Source organism: Vipera berus (assembly GCF_964194415.1).
Source record: "Vipera berus genome assembly, chromosome: 6".
Classification (NCBI taxonomy): Eukaryota; Metazoa; Chordata; class Lepidosauria; order Squamata; family Viperidae; genus Vipera; species Vipera berus.
In genome coordinates this window covers 55,842,024-55,854,695 of record NC_138208.1, presented here as the reverse complement: position 1 = coordinate 55,854,695, position 12,672 = coordinate 55,842,024, and the positions used below count along the sequence as shown (strand labels likewise).

Below are 12,672 nucleotides of genomic sequence, written 5' to 3'. Positions count from 1 at the left end.
TTCCATCACCTTACCTTTCAGGAATTTCCAATCTTCCTATGCTGTTTGACCCCAGAATTTTTGCTCATGGGATCTTATATAGTATTTCTGTAAGCTTGCTGAATTTTTTTTCTGAAGTCTAATGTACATGTATAATATGATGTTTCAATTTCTTAGCTTGAAACTCAAGATGACATGGTCACCTCCTCACAGTTATCACTGTTTTTAACTCTTTAGCCCTCTTCTCTCATATCTAAGTATCAGATCTAAGAGGGCCAGTCCTCCTTCAGTCTTCTGGAAAATGAAATAATCAACAAGACTGACTGAGACTTTACAATCTTGGCCAAGTTGGTTTTTCAATAGAGTTAAGGTAATTGAAATCTCCCACTATTTCTAGGTCTGTCCTCCCTGAAGGATCAATAATCTGGTCTAGGATGACTTTTATTCCAATCTTCAGCCTAGTTCAGCAGCTTGTATCATACCTGACAACCATATCTTTCTTGTTTCCTATTTCTTGTACCCATCACTTCTTCACTGAACCTTGTGCTCAAATACCTGGATCTCAATACATGTGTATATTTTCTTGTACAGAAACCCTTTAGTTTATATAAAATAAATTGCTTTCCGAAAATACAAAAAAATATTAATGTTAACTGTGGATGTTCATTTAATATAAATATATAATTACCTTTAGAACAGAAACATTTAATGTGTCTCTGTTCTTTTCAAGTTCTACAATCATGACAGTTTCTCGTTTTCCACTTGTAAATGCTGGAGTTATTATATAACCTTTGTAAAAACATAACATACAAGATCAATTCCAGTGAAAGCACTCAAAACAATGTAACTCTTCAAATAGCAAAAAGGTGAAATGAATTATTCCTCTGCTACTCTCGAGGTAGGTAAAATGAGGACCCAGATTGTTGGGGGTAATTAAGCTGACTTTGTAATAATGCCGCTTGGGGTGTGTGTGAAAGCCCTAATAAGCAGGCATATACATAGAATGAAGGCTACTGCTAAGCTTGTAAGCCGCCCTGAGTCTTCGGAGAAGGGCGGGATATAAATGGAATTAAAATAAATAAATAAAATAATTTACTATTCTCATGTATAATGTAGGATTCAACACATGCACAAGGATGAAAGGGAGTGTGTTGGTAGGGGTATGCAAGAGATGGGATGGAGGTCAGCAGGGTGTACAAGGGTGAGAGGGTCTACATGACAGGCGTGGCGAGGGTGAGATATATAAAGGTGCAAGGAGATCACAAGGGAGGGAGTACAGGAGGTAAGCAAGCATGTGTGAGTATGTGCAAGGATACAAAAAGAAACAGCAAGGATCAGGGAGAATGATTGGCATAGCATGAATGCAGGGAGGATGAGGAGGGGTGTGGGTGGGGGAGACTTACCCAACAACTTGGAACCTAACCTGCTGACTTCCTTATTTATTTTCTGGGGAAGCTGTCAGGGAAAGTTGCAAATTGTGATTGTGGGGAAACTGCAATTGATTGTAAGGACAAACCAGTTGCCAAGTGCTATCATGTGACTGTAGGGATGAAGAGCAGGCCAGAACTCCAAGGACCAGTTGCAAAACCCTATTCATTTACCTCTGTTGTAAATTCAAACAGTTGCTGAGTGAAGGGTTGCAGGTTGAGATTACCTGTTTATAATAATAATTGCCACAGAGTATTCCCTACTTCATGTATGAATCAAAACAGCTGATAGGGAGATGGGACTGAAGTCTCCAGAAATAATTTAGATTAGAAAACAAAAATAAGACTTGCTGCACAAGTTATCATTAAAGAAGATACATAAAGAAATACACAAAGAGGGCAGCTTTTTTTTTAATTATAACATTCAAAATTTTTGTATCTTAAGATCAGAAACAGCAACTGAGCTTTCTTGATTTTTCTTGAAGACATTTCACTTCTCATCCAATAAACTTCTTCAGTTCTAATTAACTGGTGGGAATGGAAAGGATTTATACTCTTTGTAATTAGAATATAAATTGAACAGCCCTCTCTCAATAGAGGGGGAGGGATACAACATCATCTATCTCCAGTCTACAACACAGTACTTTCAGCAGTTCCAAGAAGGCTTCACACTCATTTGTCCCACTCAGGAGACCATAAGGACACATATAAACCTCCAAGTGGCCTCAAAGACTCTCTAAAAGAATGCAAATGACCAGCTGTCTGCAAGAAATATAAATCCTTCTATTCATCACCATCCAGTCAAAGCTGAAGAAGCTTCTTGGATGAGAAGCAAAACATCTTCAAAGAAAAACAAGAAAGTCCAGTTACCACTTGAAAAAGCACCTTTGGGACAGTTAGCTAGTCATTAACACTCTATTTCCTCAGAATTTCCTGAATCAGAATGCAAATTAATTTTAACATAGATAGCCTCCTTGACTTCTCTTTCAAACCAATGGTCTTCCCTATCCAGAATGTGATCTTGGAGTGGCCCTTCTCTTTCAAATGCAGAAAAAATGCTTAATCCTGTCCTGATGCATTGGTTCTCTTGTGTTGTGCCATGCATTTGTGTAGTGGTTGTTTTATTTCCCCAAAATTGAACAGCCCCTCTTTCAAAAGAGGGGGAGGCATTGGTCACTACTTAGCAATGCAGCCCTTTCAGCAGTCCCAGGATTCATCTGCACTTTGATTCAGGTGACTCTGAGGACGCAGATTAACCCCCAAGAGGTTTCAAGGACACTCAAATGTTAATGATTGGCTGATTGCAAAGAGTTCCATTCCCCATAAATTAGTTAGAACTGAAAAAGCTTCTTAGATGAAAAGTGAAACATCTTCAAAAAATAATCAAGATGGTCCAGTTGGTCTTTTTTTTTAAAAAAAAAAAAGCATGTTTGGGACATGTTAAGCAAGCATAACCAATTTAAAAATATTTTAAGCTTCATATACCATACAATTAAAATAAAGCTCTTAGTTTATCTTATCAATACCTTTCATGAGTGCCTCTGTATATCTTCCTGACTTTCTTAAAGTTTCAGAGTCAGTAGAATATGCTGTCTTCATTACTTTTTCAGGAACACAATATAATGTTGCAGATAGACTAATAATAAAATGCATTTTAGCTAAAATAAAATTATCCATGATTTTTGGTTCACATGCTACAGTCCATGCTGAATGTATAGGCCTGTTAAATACGTCTTCTAATACCTTGTAAATTAAAAGAAAACATATTGTAAGACAAATAATTTTCTTTCAAAAATATGCAAATAATATTTATTTTTAAGTAAAAGAAAATACCTTTCTTTGAGGCCAAATTAAAATCTACCAAAGACATACGGAATGAAATATTTCATGCAATTTCCATCTTCCTTACATAGCTACTTCCTCCATTTAAAATATGACCTTATATGAACTCAACCAAACTCATTTAGGCTAAAGAATCACAAATGTACCCATTGTTATCAGTATTGACTTAAAATAATGTTAAGAGCAAGAATTACAAGAAATCTTATAGGCATCTGCCCCAACCCTTTTTAGTGAAGGAATTCACTAAGGATATCTGCTAGGTGGCCTTGCAGCCCATTTGAAAACCTCTAACAATGAGATTTCATTGCTTAAAAGCTTTTATTGTCAAGAAATTCTGTCTAAATATTGCTTCTTTTCAAATTTCAGTATATTGACCTTTGTCCTACTTTCAGTTTCAACAAAGAACAGTCCATCTCCTTTTTAAAAAGATATTTTTGGCAATTATTAAATTTTCTGTTATGCAAGCTAATATCCCCAACTCAAATATGTCTGTTAAACCTCTGCTCCATTAGCTGCATTTGTTGCCAGTTTACTTCTGAGTCCAATTTAAGAAGCTGTTTTTAACTTTTAAAGCCCTTCACGGCAGGGGACCAGGTTGAGAAACTGTTTCTGCCTATATACATCTACGTGTTCCATCAGGTCCGGCAGAAGAGATATGTTGCAGGTGTCATCTGCAAAGGAACTACATCTGGTGAGACCTGGGAGTCTTTTCTGGCATGGCATCTGCACAAAATGAGACTGGCACCACCCTTGTCATCCTTCCAAAACTGTCTCTAAGTACGATTATGTCAACAGGCTTGGGAATTTCAAGGTAATGATGGACTAGTGAGGTTGCCACATTGTCTAAAGCAGGGGTGTCAAACTGCCAGCCCGCAGGCCGGAGGCATCACCAGGAAACCGTGCCCACCCCGTTGTCAGCAATGGAGAAAAACTCCAATACATCACATGACGTCACGTGATGTCACGAGTTTGACATGTCTGGTCTAAAGCATCAAATCCTCTCAACTACTCTGTTAATAGTAAATACCAATGATTTTTTAAATTGTAGAATGTTTTTAATATTGCTTACTTTATGGCTTATGAGATGGGTGGCAATATAAATATTATTATTATTATTATTATTAAATAATAAAATAAATAATAATATAAATATGATGAGTGAGACAGTGTAAACAAGGGAATTAACAAATTAATGATTTTGAAAGCTCTTTTCCAGTCTGTTTCAACTTCTTCGCATCATTTTTAAAATGTGGTGCCTAGATTTTTCTACCTGATGCGATCTGCAATTTGACCATATTCTAGGTAATTTATAAAAATTGTAATAGCCCTAGGCACATGTAGCCCTGTGGGAATCCAATTTATACTTCACACTTGCATTATCCAAAGGATTTATGAATACATTTTATGTGTGGTTGTTCAAATAATTCCAAATTACTATTTAACAAATGTACATATAACTATAAACAATAAGGGACGCGGTGGCTCAGTGGGTTAGGACGCTGAGCTTGTCGATCAGAAGTTCGGCAGTTTGGCGGGTGAAATCCCGAGTGCCGCATAACAGAGTGAGTGCCTGTTACTCATCCCAGCTTCTGCCAACCTAGCAGTTCGAAAGCACGTAAAAATGCAAGTAGAAAAATAGGGACCACTCCGGTGGGAAGGTAACAGCGTTCCGTGCGCTTTTGGCGTCTAGTCATGCCGGCCACATGACCACGGAGACGTCCTCGGACAAGCGCTGGCTCTTCGGCTTTGAAACGGAGATGAGCACCGGTCCCTAGAGTCGGAAATGACTAGCACGCATGTGCGGGGGAAACTTTACCTTTTATAAACAATAAATACCATTTATGGTATAATAAACTTCTAGATATTTTAATTTTATACAGGCAGTTGTTAAAAAGAAGTTAAAATTTCAAACTGAAATTATATTGAACTTATTTAACTGCAACAAATGTATATGCTTAGATGTCATTTTTGTGAAGTGTCTCAAGTTAGAAATTGCGTTTTAGCACAAAACAGTAATATGAGATACCTCTTGTAAAATAGCAGATTATTTATGTAAAATAATTCATGGATTATCTCAAATACATCTGCACTAATGCAAAGTTTCTTGTTTTACAATTTACTTAGAGTGATTTGGTAGCATGTAAAGAAACACATATGACCAACACAAATTGACAGGATTAGTATGAGTTCGCTGCAGAAACATTGAGTCTATCTGGATAAGACAAGGACAATGTCTGTCAGGACCCACCCCAAACCACATCTTAGGAAGACAAAACTCTTGGAGCCAAATCTAGTCCAAAAGGAATCTTTACTATGACATGCTTGGTTGTAGGAATACAAGACAGGATTTAATATTGTTCTACAAACTAAAACCTTATAAAGAGTTCCCGGTTCAACCCCCCCTTAACCCCATTTGGTCAGTCCCCCATCATTTACCTCGTATCATCCCTCTCGTGGGAAAAAGGAACTTAGGACTTTTTATGCTTATTGCTCTCTTCCTTGACACAAGCCAGATGCTACCTAACCTAACCCTCCCCCCAGTTCAAAAGGCTTCTCTTTTCCTTTGAAATGCCTAATACAGGCTCAATACACATTCGTTCCCTCCTCCTCGGGAGATGGCAGAATCCAGGAACAACGTTTTAAACATACATTTATGAATATGATATAAATGGATCCTGACAATGTCATTCTCAAAATTAAGTTCTATCTTACTGGTGTCAATCTGCAGCATTACAGAAAATATAATTTCTGTTTTGAGGAAGTTCTTCAGCTGTGAGAAAAACTAGGTTCTATGGGGGAAGAAGTAGATTTAGATGTTTAGATGTAAGTTACAGCTGACCATATATTTTGAGGAAATCCCAAAATGGTTAGTATTTATATCACATTCTACTAAGGATATAATCTCTTAGAACATGTAAATTAGATATGTCAGCTATTCAAAATAGTTCAGACAAGAAATCAAAACTGTGAATAAGGTTACAGTAACAAAAACCTGCAAGTCTGAAAGCACTTCTCTCTTCCTTTTCCTTTACTTTCCAAAGAACTAGGAAGAGTCTTTCTAAGACTCTCTTCACCTCCCATTCCTTTCATGGGCTGAGATATATCTGTCTGACCATCTTGGCTTCTCCTTTTTCTATTTCCCACAATTATTCTCACAATCCATGAAGGTATAACATTTTCTTACCTGTAGATTTCCACTTGTTAAGAGAGTTTGTGATGAATCAAAAGTTGAACAGGTCTAAATTTAGTAAAGAATAATATATAATTACTATATAATTATATACTGTAAAAAAAAGGCTGGAAAACAAAGTAATAACATTAACAAAATATAGCTTTAGTTTCAGATCAATTCATCAAATAAATGTACCTATTTTGTTTCTTTTTGCTATGCGGGGGCTTGAAATTTTCAAATGATTATTTTTATGGTAGTTAATAGGTTGCTTATGATCTCAAAAAGAGAAGAAAACAATATGAAAAAATGAAAAATAAAAAAAAAATAAGCCAAGTGCTATAAATCCTTCAAAGGCAAAGTATCTGAGCAAATAAATGCAAGGGAGTCTATTTTCCGGATTTTAGGCTAAGAAAATAAAATAAATATCTTTACCCAAACTTTTGTAGTACGTCTGTATATGGAAGGCAATTTCCAAGGAATTTTCTCTCCACGATTAATGATACAGAGTTCATGAAAGGCATCAGAGAAAAATCCCAAATCTGTGAGTACTTTTACCTAAGAATAAAAAGAATAACTAATTAACACTCATGTACTACAGATGTATTTCTACAACACTGGATGCTATTTCTTAAACTATAGAAGGTTCCCTGAGCCTAGAGAGCCAAAATAATAATAATAATAATAATAATAATAATAATAATAATAATAATAATAATAATAATGATGATGATGATGATGATGATAATAATAATAATAATAATAATAATAATAATAATAATAATAATAATAATAATAATAAGTTGGAAGGGACCTTGGAGGTCATCTAGTCCAACCCCCTGCTCAGGCAGGAAACCCTATAACATTTCAGGCAAATGGCTGTCCAGTCTCTTCTTAAAAACCTCCAGTGTTGGAGCATTCACCACCTCTGGAGGCAGGTTGTTCCACTGGTTAATCGTTCTAACTGTCAGGAAGTTTCTCCTTAGTTCTAGGTTGCTTCTCTCCTTGACTAGTTTCCATCCATTGCTTCTTATCCTGCTTTCAGGTCCTTTGGAGAATAGCTTGACTCCCTCTTCTTTGTGGCAGCCCCTGAGATATTGGAACACTGCTATCATGTCACCCCTCACTCTTCTCTTCGTTAAACTACACATACCCAATTCCAGCAACCGTTCCCTATATGTTTTAGCCCCCAGTCCCCCAATCATCTTTGTTGCTCTTCTCTGTACCCTTTCTAGAGTCTCGACATCTTTTTTACATCGTGGTGACCAAAACTGGATGCAGTAATTAATTTTCTTAGCTATGGAATTGGTCTTAAAACAATTATTTGTAGTTCAGTTTCTTCTAATAGATAATTACCAGAACAAATCATGATGAAATAGAATAAGTTTTATCAAGTATTTTAACGAGCTGTGGTGGCACAGTGGTTAGAATGCAGTATTGCAAGCTAACTGTGCCCACAGCCAGGAGTTTGATCCTGACCAACTCAAGGTTGACTCAGCCTTCCATTGCTAGAGACAATATGCTGACATTTGTAAACCATTCAGAGAGTGCTGTAAAGCACTGTGGAGTTGTATATAAATCTAAGTTCTTGTGCTAGTGTTAGTGCTAGTGATATCACAGTATTTTATTATTCCCAAGTTATTAAAAAATATGAAAAGCTACCCCTCTATTACAAATCTTTATGTGTTCAGTTATGCATAATCCAATGGCATAAAACTGTTTGCTGCAGAACAGCACCACATTATAAATAAATACCCTCTAATTTAAAATGTAATGATTATTCAGATTTTATATGGATGAGCTCCACTCTGAAAACAAGGTGTAAATTTTAGCTCTGCCTTGTAGCTCTGACACTATCCTACAACTTCATCATTATAAATTTTGTTCAAAACTCAGGTAGTTTATGTATTATAAAATAGGAGTATGCACATAAAAGAAAAAAAATATTTTCTTGCCACAGCCAGGTAGCAGCTTATCAACAATAGAAACATATTCTTTTTTTCTGGTTTACTTCTATAAATAACTGCTGTAGCCCAGGAAAGTTTCAGCACAGTTTATGAACAGCAACAATAGCAAAGAATACATTTTTCTGGCTATCAGCTTGCAGTCTTTTTTCTTACTAATGCATGAATGCACAGTGTACAATTTTGTATTGGTTATCTGCCAGCAACACTCCACAAAAAGCTAAAATAACAGAGTCTGAAAACTCATGCAGGTGAAGTTCAACAAATAAACAAAAATAACATAATCTTTCCATTTAGTCTGCACAAAAATGTTCAAAATCAAAAATATCTAGATAAAATAGAATAAAAGAATTGGAAGGGACCTTAGACATCAAGCAGGAAACCTTATACTATTTCAGATAAATGGTTGTCCAATCTCTTCTTTAAAACTTCCGTTGTTAGAGCACCCACAATTTCTGGAGAGAAACCATTCCACTGATTAATAGTTCTAACTATCAGAAAATTCCTTTAGTTATAGATCGGTTCTCTCCTTGAATAGTTTCCATCAACTGCTTCTTGTTTCGCTTCCAGGTGCTTTCTCTTTTGGGGGGGCAGCCCCTTAGATATTCAAACACTGCTATCATCTCCTTCTTTTCCTAGTCCTAGTCTCCTTCTTTTCATTAAACTAAACATACCCAATTCCAGTAACTATTCTTCATATCTTTTACCTCCAGTCCTCTAATCTTTGTCGCTTTTTTCTACATTCTTTCTAAAGTCTTGACATTTTTTTATATTGTGGCAACCAAAACTGGATGCAATATTCCAAGTGCGGTCTTATCAAGGCATTAAAAAGTGGTACTAAAAATATGTATCCTGATAAATTAAGTATAAAAAGTCAGCAATGGAACAGTGGTCCATAATTCCACACTCCATGAATTACCAAGACTCTACAACTGACTACTTCACATCAGTAGAAATCATAATTTTATATCTACATTCATGTGAAAAAGAAAGTACATCTCTTTGAGTTCTATCATTTTACATATCAGGACATAGTAAAAATCAACTGGTCCTTAACAGTTCTTAAAAGTAGATAAATACAATCTCAGATGAACAACAACACATGTTGTTATGTTATACCATGTCATCATTTACAAAAAGAAGGCCAAAATGGAGAAGCCATGTGTGAAAAACAAAGTACACCCTTACAGCTTCCATAATAATGAAGAGGCTAATTAGCAGCCAGATATTGCTAATCATGTGCCCTTGATCAATTGATCATTAGCAAGTGTGACTACTGGTATCTCTATGAAAACTGAAGTTTTAGGAGTTTGCTGGTTGCCAGAATTGAGGTGTGTATTAATACAATGGCAAAGACAAAAGAAATCAGCAATGAATTTAAAGTCCATCATTCTATAGTGAAGATTATTCACAACTGGAAAACATTCAAGACAGCTGCCAATTTTTCCAGGAGTGGACATCCTAGCAAATTCACTCCACGTTCAGACCATGCAACGCTCAGTGAAAATGCAAAATATCCAAAGTTACATCTCAGACTCTACAGGCCTCAGTTAGCATGTTAAATATTAAAAGTTCATGACAGTACAATTAGAAAAAGACTGAACAAGTATGGTTTGTTTGGAAGGGTTGCTAGAAGAAAGTCTCTTCTCTCTAAAAAGAATATGGCAGCACAGCTTAAGTTTGCAAAGTTGCATCTGAAGAAATCACTAGATTTCTGGAACAGTCCTTTAGACAGACGAAACCAAAGTGGAGATGTTTGCTCATAATGCAGTTTGGTTTGGCAAAAACCAAACACAGCATATTAGCACAAAAAATCTTATACCAACTGTCAAGCACCGTGGAGGACAGGTGATCTGGGCTTGTTTTGCAGGCCCAAGACTTGGACACCTTGCAATCATTGAGTAGACCATGAACTCCTCTGTATACCAAACTATTTTGAAGTCAGATGTGAGGCCATTTGTCCAACAGCTAAAACTTGCTTGACATTGGATCATGCAACACGACAGTGATCCCAAGCACACCAGCAAATTTACAACAAAATGACTGAAAAGAGAAAGAATAAGGCAGTGCAATGGCCAGTCAAAGTCTAAACCTCAACCCTATTGAAATGCTGTGGCGGGATCTCAAGAGAGCTGTGCATAAACAAATGCCCACAAACCTCAGTGAACTGAAACAATACTGTAAAGGAGAATGGGCTAAAATTCCTCCACAATGATGTGAGAGACTGATAAATCATACAGAAAAAGGTTACTTCAAGTTATTGCTGCTAAAGCAAATAAGCAAAAGCAACAAGCTACTGAGTCATAGGGTGAACTAATTTTTTCACAATTTTGTAAAATAAATGATGACATGGTACATAATATGTCATGTGTTCATCTGATATTGTATTTATCTACTTTTAAAAACTGTTAAGGACCATATTTTTACTATGTCCTGATATGTAAAACAATAGAACTCAAAGAGAATGTACTTTCTTTTTCACATGATTGTATATTTATGTATTTGTAAATACAGAAACAAGACAAAGTGAAGTAATAGGATAAAGTAGGAGAATTTGAGTATCTGTTCCTGATATGTAGCAATGTAGTTCTCACAAGAAATCATCAGATCCAACAGTTGAATGAAAGTCCTAAGAATTGTTTTCTTCATCACTGACTGAATACAGACGTTTGTGTTGGAACTCTTTAAAAAGGAAAAATTAAAATTAAAAAGTATTTAAAAACAACAGATAACATGGGAATTGCATGGCTCTAGCAACCTGTTTTCTAGTTTAAAAACGGAATGGCCTCACGAAATGGCAGAATAACCAATTTGCATTAAATTATTTTTAATAAAATAAAATTGTTACATTTACCTTGAGAATCCTTCCTTCAATACATTTAATTTCATTCCGACAAATTTCTGACACAAAGTACTGATACAATGTGAACAATGGCAAAATCTGCAAAAAAATTAGACAACTCTATAAATATTTATTTACATGTACATATAACTTTCTTCAACTTTTGTTGCATAGTTCAAACGTTATGCAATCCAAAACATTAGTAGAGGACCTGTGTAAATTGTTCAGCAAGGCATTTTGCTAATATGCAAAGCTCATCAGAATTTTCAAAGATGTAGAAAAGTCACTTCCATCAAAATAATATTTAATGCAATAATACCAATACAGCAGCTTGGTAGTAAGAAAAAATGCTTTATATGCAGCAGGCCCCAAGTTTAATCTCTTGTAAGTCAAAGCTGAAAAAAAAGTCTGCCAAAAACCTAGAATGCAGCTTTCTGTAACTGAACATAACTCGAATAACTTCTTCTTCACATTTTCTTCTCCTTCTCCTCCTTCTCCTTTTTTTTTAATTTCCCAATGTAGCCTACAGTTCTGGTCCTGCCCCAAAACCTAACAGGCCCAGCCCTGCTTAGCTTCCCAACCCAGAGTTATCAATTTGCTGAGACTATATACAAATAGGGGAATGGACAAAAAAAATAAGTTCAAGAACATATTACAGAAAATATATCCTTACATGACAAATTTTATAAACTTTATGATTTATAAAGTATGTCTACACATGCAACCTTGTTTGTAAATTCATTTAGCAATTGTGTCTGTTTTAAGCAAGCAGTTATATAATCTTAAATAACTAGGATCAGTTATATAACCAGTGGCGTAGCGTGGGGGGTGCAGGGGGGGCCGGCCACACCGGGCGCAACATCTGGGGGGGCACGACCGGCGGGCTAGGGCAAGGCTGCTCGCGAGCGAGGGGTATCTGTGCCTGCACCGACACAGAAACGCTTCTCTCTCCGGGTGGGGGAAGGCTCGGCGGCTCCCTGGGTCTATATACACCTCTGTATGCGCACGCCGCCGCGCGCTCCCGCGAACGAGAAAGAAAGAATGGCAGCGGCGGCGTCTGCGAGCCTCGCCAGCGGCGGCGTTCCTCGGTGTGGGCGTGCCTGCGTCTTTGGGTGTGAGGCTTTCGGAGAGGCTGCCTTTGGCTCCTGGTACTTGCAGCCGGTGTAAAAGAACAAGTCTGTGAAAGCGGGCGAGAATTTCAGGGGGGTGGGGGGGGACGGGAGATCGCGGGAGGCTCGATTCTTCTTACGCCAGGGGGGTGCCAGGCGTGCGGTGCGGTGCGAGAGCGAGGGGGCGCAAATTACTTGCCTTGCCCCGGGTGCTGACAACCCACGCTACGCCACTGTATATAACTAAAAAGATGCATAACTGTATGAATTGACTGTATGGTCCATGTAGTTAAGAGTGAAAAAACATGCTAATCAATATTATAAATTATACCTCTAACAA

The 12,672-nt window shown here is 36.9% G+C and overlaps 1 protein-coding gene across 1 annotated transcript in view; it reads right to left on the bottom strand.

The window, feature by feature from the left end:
- The window catches only part of CFAP54 (cilia and flagella associated protein 54), a gene marked incomplete at both ends in the record, with an annotated part of 158,511 nt that overhangs the window by 41,287 nt on the left and 104,552 nt on the right, over positions 1-12,672 (bottom strand). Inside the window, 5 exons of the mRNA XM_081332014.1 lie at positions 668-768; positions 2,933-3,149; positions 6,433-6,486; positions 6,853-6,975; positions 11,236-11,322. Coding sequence (XP_081188140.1) covers positions 668-768; positions 2,933-3,149; positions 6,433-6,486; positions 6,853-6,975; positions 11,236-11,322 — 582 coding nt within the window. The remainder of the gene's footprint in view (positions 1-667; positions 769-2,932; positions 3,150-6,432; positions 6,487-6,852; positions 6,976-11,235; positions 11,323-12,672) is intronic.